Here is a 10,648-nt window from a genome sequence, read left to right on the forward strand (position 1 = left end):
ATTTTCATCTTAAAGATGGCGATAGTCATTCCCATACTTTGGTATTTACACATTTCTGTGCTGATTTGTATGAATAATTTATTTAATGTACAAACACTATTTTATAAAAAGGTATAATTACTTATCTGTTTATTTTATTTGATATGTAAGTTATAAATTTATATAATTATTATGGTGATGGGTATTTTTTTTATTGAGAGTAGTTTTTAGCAGTCAGAGTCAAATTTTATTTCCAGTGCCCACATAAAATATATATAAATTATAATTTTAAAAAAATATAGTTATATTTATAGTAAAATTCAGCTATGTGGGTCTGAAGATGTTCTTATTGAGTACGAAAGGCCTCAACAAAAATTAAAAACATTTTAAAAAACCTATATTATTGGAGTATTTGTTTTAAACTAATATCTAATTTCCAATAAGAAAAGAGCTTCAAGAATGTATCAGATCTATTGTTTACAATAGTCAAATGTTGTACTATATATTTAAAAAGATAAAAAATAACTTTCTCAATATATTTTATCTGGTTTACGTCCTATTATTTCCTGTTTTCTTGTTGTATTTGTATAAATAACAGAGTAAATTTAAATATAAGATGTTAACACATTTTTAGCTCCACAAGTATTTATAAATAATAGTTGTGTGTGTGTGTGTGTGTGTGTTTTCATAGATTTTCCTTTCAAATAGCTTCAGCAGAGGGGATGAAAACTAAACAACATAGTAAAAACAGTTATTTTTTAATAAAGCGTTTGAAATTAAATCCCTTGGTCTTAAGCTAAGCACTAAGTTTTGAGGACTTTTCTTTTTTGATATAAAATATAAATTTTGTTCTACCATTTTGATATAAACCACTATGAAACATCAATCACTGTTCATGAACAATTTATTTTAGTTGATTTATAATTACGGATGATACTTAAAAAATGGTGTATGTAAAGATGTTGTATTCAGTGAATTAGGTAAGTTGTTTATTGATATTAATAACAAATTTCAAGTATTGGATCATTTTTTTTTAAACTTTTAAATATGATCATTAAAATGACCTCAATCACAAACACTGTAAACCCTTTGTAAAAATCCCTTGAACTGAATAACACCAAGCAAAGTAAAATGAAGAAATTTTATTTTTTAAATGAATTTTAATTTTGACTTAAATTAAACACAATTATTGTTTTTCATGCCATGATGAACATACAAAACAAATTTCAAACACATACCAACCATCACTAAACATTAAAGCATGGCGCATACCTACCATCACTAAACGTTAAAGCTTGGCAAGTTCTGTAGCGTGGGTTTGGCCTAGTTTCCCACACTGAGCTATCCCCACATTCTTCTGAAATGTGATTTTCAATTACAATTCCGTTATTAAATAATTTGGATAAACTGCTTAATAAAACCATGGTGGTCAAAATATAAAGAATGAATATTTAATGGGTTTAGAACTGACAAGTATTTTAAACACCATGTTCATATTATTTTAATTTATTTTATATGCCACTAAATGAATAATGAATGTAAATAACTAACTTGTAAAATACAATAAATTTTACCCATTCCTGTAACATTGTTTATGAAATTATATTTCGTTATTTAAAATAACTGTTGATGTCATATTGTAAAATTTAAAATCCATTTATGCATAAAATAAAGCCCTAAGCAATGTTTATTTACTGTTTATAAATATTACGAGTCGTTCAACAAGTCCTTAGAAAATCCTAGAGATGGGGTTCTTAGGGTTGAAAAAGAAATTTTGTTTGAAAGCAGCATCATTGACTAAACAGCTGTCAAATTTCCGCTCGTTATATTGCTATTAACGAATTAGGTGAACAACTTTTGTTTGTTTATAATAATGGAGAAAAATGGGTTTCAAGCTGTAACAAAAACTTTTTATTTGTTAACGCCGAAAGAAATCAAATCTGAGTTTGATGCAGTTCATGCAATATATCTGCTCTTGTGTTTGCAACAGTTTACAATTGAGGAAACGGGTTTAAACATTGTCGTTCATCTACAAATGAAGAAAATCCCTCAGGACGGTGAGTAAAATTGTCTACTCCCCAGGTTAAGTGTTAGAGAGGGCTTCTTAGCCCTAACTTCGCCTGGTAAAATAAGACATTCTTTACTTTTACTTTACTTTTTTACTCCCAAAATGATTGAAAAAATCTGGGAAATGATTTTGAATGATCAACGAATTAAAGTGCGTGAAATAGTTCAGGCTACAGGGATATCACAAGGTGCAGTCGCTTCAATTTTTAATGAAAAATTGTTAACAAAAAAATTACTGTGTTTTCTAACCGAGGACAATAAGAACAATTGTGTGGTCGACTATGAGGCTATTTGGCGGTCCTGCGTCACAATTCTACAGAGTTTTTTTGTCAATACATCACTGTCGATGAAACATGGATTTACTATTACACTCCAGAGACAAAAAGACAGTCACAACAGTGGTAAACGGGTGCTAGTGAAATCAGCTGGCGAGGTGATGGCTACAGTCTTCTGGGATGCATAGGGTATCATTTTCATCGACTACAAGGAGAAAGGCAAGATGATAAGTATTATGCGTTGCTATTGGACAAGTTGAGTGAGGAAATCAAAGCAAAACACCCACATTTGAAGGAAAAATATCCTCTTTCACCACGACAATGCACTTGTGCAAACCTGTAAGATTTTGGCAGCTAAAATGTCTGAATTGAAGTTCGAAATGTTGTAACATACACCGTATTTGCCAGATTTGGCCCCCAGTGACTTTTTCCTGTTTCTAAATTTGAAGAAAATGGATTGGCAAATGACACTTCACGTCAAACGAGGAGGTTACTGACCAAACGAATGCTGATTTTGAAGAACTTACGAAATCATATTTTTTGGATGGCTAAAAATAATTTGGAAAAAACATTGAAAAATATATAGAGTTGAAAGGAGATTATGTTGAGAAATACAAAACATTTTGCTGGACAACCTAGTTTTTCTATCTTTTTCTAAGAACTTATTGAACGAACCTCATAAATATTAAAACCAATTTGTGTTGAAGGCAAATACAAGTATTTTGTAAACTTATTATATACTCTTTTAACTTACACTGTGTGAAGAAATCAGAAATAAACATGTTTACATAACTTGAGAACAAACATTAATAGCTATGAATATTTTTGAAAATAATAATATTAAATTTAACTGATTATGCTGATATTTAAAAATCTTTTCACATATAGGTAATGGTGGATGAAATAATTAGGAATATTTATTGATTAAAGAATGAGCTCTCCACTAATTCAGTCTTAAACTTGAAGGAATTTTTATTACAATTCAACTAATCACAGTTGACACATTACACAGATACTGACTAAGCTATTTATTGTTGTTAATCTATTTTAATTTCTCTTGGTAAATTGACAATTTCATTATTAAATGTAATAATAAAAAATCAATTAGAAGATTAGTTTTATGAAAGAAAAAACAATTGAATAAAATGATTTATATCAAAGCAAACAAAAAAACAAATGAAACCAATACTCGAAAAGAAAACATTGTAAATGATAATTATACATAAAAAGACTTCATAAAATATATATATCACAACAGTTGCAAGGCTGCATTGAATTTAATTCAGATCAAGGCCAATAGTTACTCAACATCTGTCAAGAAATACAACATACATGTATGGAGTAAGATTTTAATGATCATTTAATAATAACTCTACCATCAAGTTTTATACAATTGTTCATTTAGCCATTATGAAGTGAAACATTATTTTAAGTAAGGGAAGCCTGGACTCTCTAATTTTAAAAAATGATTATGAATCTAAATTTTCATAAAGTGAAAACTGTTACATTTAACTTTGGTTTCTCTAACCATCAACTGATGATGTCATTTAATAATTTTTTTTGTGACGTTGGAACAAGGTGTGTTTCTAAAAGCATTGAAAGTAACAAAATTTATGATTAAAGAAATTCAGCTTCTATGTTTCAATTCCTGCCAATTCGGTTTAGTCTTTTATAAAAGTTATTTTATATGTAAAGAACAATTTGGCTTTCTACAAAGACTTTATTTGTTGCTCTTATAGATATACTTTGTTCCTAAATTTCATCTATAGGGACAGATGTGTAACACTGTATTTAATATTTTTTTTCAAAGGGCTAAACTATTATTATTTTATTACATATTACTATTATTCTTTTATTTTTTTAGTTCAATGACGAATTTTTTATACATAAAATGTGTGCTAAAACGGTTACAAAATTGTATCACCATAATAGAACCAACGTGAAATTTAATTTTAATTTTTATACAACATGATGGGATAGGATATGAAAACGTAATTTTTAATTAATAGTTTAAATACTTTGCAAAGATAGCAAAATTGTCACGCCAGCCAGTACAGACTTTTACCATTGCTAGCTATAAGGTTAAGATATACCTAGTGAGTAAAATTGTCTAAATCGTGTATTTATGTTTAATCTGTTTTGACCACCATGGCAAAGTAGTTAATGATTACATTTATGTTATACACATTTAACGAGAGTAGATTGTAAGTGATGACCTGATGCAGACTCAGCCATAGTGATATAGTTCATTAGCGTGTGCAGTACCAGGTGTAAGCCTCCTGTCAGTTGAGCGTTCTTCATTTTACTGATCACTTACTAGGGTAACTCGCATCAAAAGATTCCCGAAAAACCAAAGCCCTTTTTAGATGTTGCAATATGGCACAGATCTAAAATTAAAATATGAACAAAGTTATAAATACATACAAAGCAGTGTGTATTAAATTTGTTTTATATACTTTTAATATATACTCGTGTTTTATATTCGTTTTCATCCATTCTAGTACTTTTATTATCTACACCTGTACACGGTAAACTTTGTGAGAGTTTTGATAAATAATTAATAAGATATTGAAATTAAAGGATCCAACTAATTTTATTACTCACATGTTGTTCTAATATTCACTGTTTAACATAAAGATTCCATGTGTTTTATTCACAGTGTGATGGTACAGAAGGACCTACAACCGAAGAGATCCACTTCACTAGTGACTTGCTGTCACTCCAGTAGGGTTTTACCAAGTAACAGAGAAGAGAAAGGTTTGAAATGAATAGGGTAGCAGCAAAACCAGTGTTTTCTGCAGCCTGTGGTATTGTCAAGGTCGCAATGTGGTAGACTGGACCGGCTCACGTTTTTTACACCAAATTCATTCCGCATCTGCCTTTACTGTTAATGCCCCTTTTTTACCACTTGAATACTATCAGTTCATGAAATAATGTGTTTTTGTTTAATTTGAAACTTGAAACCATTCCAAAAATAATATAGACAACTACAGATTTGTACTTAAAACAACAAAATAATTACTTAATTAGCCAAATTTAGTATTAAATTATTCAGCTATTCGTTTTAAGCATGTAAGATTATATTAAAACTGCTAAATAAGAGATTGCATAGTAATGTAGTTTCATCACAATATGGGAAGAATTAATTTAAGATTAAGTTATTGTGTTTATAAACATCACAGCATTTGACGCTCAAGTAGCCGGGAGCAACAATCATTACAGTCAGTTGAGAGGCATAAGCCATTTGACTTGTTTGCTGCTTCCAGCTGAACAAGCATACCTTTGAAGTGGTCATGCTCTCTTATGCGTTGACAGATTTCGTTTAAAAAAAGTACCGTTGGAATTTATATAAAAAAAGTTTTTGTTTGAAAACATGAAATACTATCAGCCACAGACGTTTGTGGCAACCTTTACTGAACACCCTGTACAATATGAATATACATATATATATATATATATATATATATATATATATATATATATATATATGTATGTATATACAGACAAAATATATTCATATATTGTTTATTTAAATATATGAATACCGTTTTAATATTAATTGTAACAAATGTAACCGTGTTCAAACTATAGAATAATACAGTAACTAGCACTACAATAAAATATGCACACAAATAAAAGTGCGTCACAAAATTATATGATGATTAAGAAATAACAATACTGATTAAAAACAATTCAATCAATAAACAAGATTAAACAAATGCCAGACTTCAGGTCAATGTGAGAGGGGTCTTGTTCACCCCATAGTGGATAACATCCCAAAGAGTGATTCCCAAAGGACCGACGTTCACAATTTTCAATTTTGATATAAGTTAGTAGAGGTGGAGTTTCAAACCTACTTTCAACCTTCCAAGTACATGAATAAGTAAGGTATTATGCATACAGGATACACACTAAGACAGACATCTTATTTTGTCATCAGGTGGTGGGAGAGACTGTGCTAATCACTCAGCCAATTAAACACTGTAGTGACTTTAAATATATGAATATGTTTTAAGGGCACAACCGTAGATTTTATAATCAATGCATTTATAGTAACATTTTCTTGTACATCTTCTGTGCACATATAGACACTAAAAGAGTTCACTTGTGTCTGCAAATTATGTATGCTAATAAATACAAACTGCATTATCTTTTGATAACAACAACAATTGGTTGCAGAAGATATCCCTCTGTTTTAATGCCACTATCCTAGGAATACACAAACACTTGTAAACGGATGTGCACAGAAAAGGATGTCACAAACTTATGTGGCTGATAGTATTGATCATTCCAATAAAAAAAAAATCTTATAATCATATGTCAGGAAATGTGTTATTTAGTATTTTGTGCTTGCTGCTATTTTATATTTTTTATAAAAAAATATTACCTCTGTAACTAGTAAAGCTACAGATACCAAACTTTGCACATAGATTATGACAGATAATAGCAAAATTCAAGGAAAATCATCAATACATAAGCAAGCACAACCACTTTAAAGGTTTGTTTGCAAAAACCGGGAGCGCTAAACATAATTTTCAATTGAGAGACATCATCTGTTATTTTTATTGTTAGATTTTTCCCCCTCTTATATGTCATAACATAAATGCAAAGTTTGGTATCTGTAGCTTTACTACGGATAATACATTTTTATAAACAATATAAAATGGCAGGTAGCGGCTAAATGCCACATTTCCAGACCTATGCTTATAGGACGTTTTTTGTATGAAATGATGAGAACTAATCAGCCATAGAAGCTTGTGACACACTTTTTTGAACTCCCTGTATATGAGTGTTTATTATGTAAAGCAGGAAATTTAATATTATAGTACTGTTATTCAGTTCTGAGCTAAGTTCCAAATTTCAAGACTCAAAATCTTTGACAAGTTAATTAAAAATTGATAAAATATTGGTACTTAATAGACAAGGAAGTGAGTTAATATAAACTTATAACTAATGTACATAACATCCATGCTTGTTTGTCCCATTTTTCATTAGTAATTCCAGTCAAAATAACACAGTAAAAAAGATTTTTCTGTTTAGCTTGTAACAAAATTACATTTTAGGTTAAGCTAAAATGTTCATGCTTTGTACGAAACCAACCAATAAATTCAATAAAGCAACTTATTATCATCTCATTATTGTTTATTCTGTGTTTTTATTCACTTTTTAACAATCATAAATCAATCAATACTCCCAATGAATATATGTTTACCATTTTTAATAGTAGTGTTAGGGGTGATAAAGGTAGAGTTTCACACCAAATTTCAACTCATTTTACACAAAATATGTACATACAAAAATTCACAAATTAGAATATATAAACAAGCTATAATGAAAATTAAACAATATTGTTTGTACAATTCAGTTAGTAGCAAAATCATTGATTTTTTGAGTGTTGCAAACAATACATAACATTAATCTGTTTGCGCCATAATGAGGATGGCCTAGTTCACAGACTAAGTAAGTACATGAAAATTATTTAATTGTTTATAATCAAACAATAAAATAATGTAGGCCTAATATAAGTTTAAGAAGGTTCACAAACTAAACAAGAATTAAGATTATGTAAAGAGATAAATCTTAATTTGGTAGTCTGCTATTCAGCTAACAATTAATACTTCAGCTGAGTACAGAATCCTATTTATTAATAGGCTGGTGATAGTAACAAAGTTTGTATAAATCTATGGCCATCCTACTAAATTACCACAAAAGTTTGTAAAAGACTGTTATATGTTTATCACAGAACACAATCAGCTGATCATGTATACATGTTTACTGTATTCTAAATTTCCCAATTCACACCGTGTAAAAACATTAGGAACACAGTTATAATATTTCACCTTTGCTGTAGAGACCCATCTTCAGTCAAAAGACGGTCACGACAAATGTTGACTAGATACCTAAAGACCCAATAAAAAACCTAATACAAATGATTATTTCCCTTAAGACGCACTGCTTTGATATAGCATACTATAAACTATATGACCAGTGCTTGAACAAAAGATTACACACCATTTTCTGTATTTAAAAAGGAGATAGGTAATTCAGTCCGGCACTAAGTTTTCTAATAAACATGGTTAAGAGTAAAATTAGACTCAACCAAATAATTCTCTACTATTACTGTACCAACTTAACAATTTTTTCTTGAAATATATTACAAATTGCACGTTATTAATAACATTTTATGTGATAACAGGTGTTGGAAAGACAAAATAAAGTAATATAGTCATTTTAAAATATTGAGAATAACAAAGCAAACAAAGCAATCCTATATTCCTATCTGTTATTGGTATGAAATTAAATGCTTAAGTGATACAGGTTGGTAGGTACAAATTAAAGTGTAAATTTAACCTAACCATATTTTAATCAACGATTGCCCTTCAAGGTTGTAAGGCTAATATGCTTTGAGCTAGAATTTAGTTACTGCCTTGATGGACGTTTCTCTTTTTTTGGCACCCCCGAAGCCTCAACTGATGGTTCCTTTAGATAGTATTTAAAAATCAAGCTCAGATCACATAAAGGAACTTTGTTATTATCCAGATGCCACGATTTGTTTATCAGTTATAGTAGAGAAGTATCATTAACCGTTTACTGTATGAAACATCTCATAGGCAATAATGTAATTAGTTCTATGTTTTCCCTGTTTACCAGCTCTGCCAATAGTGATCAAAAACCACCTTTAATATACTCCTAACAATGTAAACTTTAATCAGTACCACAAAGTTTAGAGCATAAACAAGCTAAACCTTCATTTAAATATGGGACGAATGACCCTTTAAATGTTTCAAAAAATAATCACAGTTCTCTATGCCTTAATCAATTTTTTATCAGACTCTCTGAAATTATATGTTAGCCTACCAGAGAGGTACTATATCTAGGGATTTTTGTTGTTGCCAACAGTGTGAGGCAGTAGCCCATTACTAATGACTAGAGGCATTCACGATCAGGTCCTTTAGGAATTTTGAAATGTTATCTAGCACTTTTAATTAGTTTTCGTGCAAGCATGTATGGTTATATGTACTAATTAATGTTTATATTGTTAGGAACATTGTAAAGGTGGTTTTAGATCATTATCAGTGAAGCCACTAAACCAAATGTAGCTAAACTTTTATGTCACTAAAAAACATCGTTTCAAATTACACTGATTTAAAGTTGTTTAATTGATATCAATGTTATTAGTAATAAAAACTTTAAAATAATTTAAACATAACAATAGGTAAATCCATATATGAACTAAAATTGTATTGGTGTTTGAATTAATTATTACTGTACATAAAACACGTATGTAACAAAAAACAAGATTTATTTCACAGAAATTGAAAACTAGGTTAAGGCAAAAGTAGTCTTAATATTCAATAACTAAACATAACAAACTAATTTGAGGTTAGTTATGAGAGATAAAAGTGTTATACTTACGCCTTTTCAGTGACATCTTGAATTATTTTGGGACGCTGTTTATAAGGAAAACTCACAAAATATTGTTCATTATACGACAATTAAACACTATTAAAACTCTATTATGTAATAACTAAGAAGTCTATCCTAGGTGCGTGTTTAGAGGAATGAAACGAAGCAGACAGAAACGAAGTTATATTTCCCCCTAATGTGGTGAAGGCTAGGGAAGGGAAAGGGAACTGTCACTTTTAAAACTGGGTCACATGGCCAATGCTGTCTGTATAAATAGATTAATTTTGTACTTTTAGTCGATTATTACATTAAACTCATATAAAAACTATATAAATGTATTTGCATTATTAGTTTTAAAAATATTATATAATATTGGACTAGTTCAGTTGTTATAGGGCAGCCGATGAATTTGGAGCTCCACTCATCTGGAGCGCACATAGTTAATATCTCTATCACTGAAACCAAAACTGATTAATAACATTAATAAATCAGTTTCCCGAAGATATCCGATCACTGAGAGCTAACATGGAAGCGGTAGGTCAGCGGCAAGAAGATTTAAACTAGCGCTTGGTTATACGTAAGGTTGAAATAAACGATTAAAAGCAAGTAATAGGATTTATAGCGTTAGTCGCACGACGTAGAACAGCATTACCGATCTTATAATTTCGAGATGGTTGGCATTACACAGACCCAGGTGACAGATATATACGAGATCCTGGGGAAAACAGTGACTATCATCGGTAATGATTACAAGAGAAGAGAAGTGTCAATCGATAACTGCCTTCGTCTCTACTCGCATAACATGCATATCATTCTCTCATTGAACCGTCTCGTCGAAAATTATGAGAGAGATGAGGATGGTTCCGAGACATCGTGACCTAGTTTTCCCCAAACCAATGTCTTCTTCATCAAAGAACGCC

General features: G+C 30.1%; 1 protein-coding gene across 5 annotated transcripts in view; it reads right to left on the bottom strand.

Moving 5' to 3' along the window:
• Positions 1-9,953, bottom strand: part of LOC124368871 (glucose-6-phosphate 1-dehydrogenase) — a 68,067-nt gene extending 58,114 nt beyond the window's left edge. The window contains exons 1-3 of one of the 5 annotated variants that reach the window (XM_046826338.1): positions 9,738-9,953; positions 4,538-4,708; positions 1,256-1,336 (exon numbers count right to left, since the gene is read on the bottom strand). In XM_046826338.1, coding sequence (XP_046682294.1) covers positions 1,256-1,336; positions 4,538-4,622 — 166 coding nt within the window. In that variant the 5' untranslated portion in view covers positions 4,623-4,708; positions 9,738-9,953. Of the gene's footprint in view, positions 1-1,255; positions 1,337-4,537; positions 4,709-4,925; positions 5,074-9,737 lie in introns of those variants that run through there. The other 4 variants (XM_046826339.1, XM_046826340.1, XM_046826341.1 and 1 more) reach the window with 4 other exon arrangements.
• Between the last annotated feature and the right edge of the window lie 695 nt (positions 9,954-10,648).

The sequence above is a fragment of the Homalodisca vitripennis genome, chromosome X (genome assembly GCF_021130785.1).
Source record: "Homalodisca vitripennis isolate AUS2020 chromosome X, UT_GWSS_2.1, whole genome shotgun sequence".
Lineage (NCBI taxonomy): Eukaryota > Metazoa > Arthropoda > Insecta > Hemiptera > Cicadellidae > Homalodisca > Homalodisca vitripennis.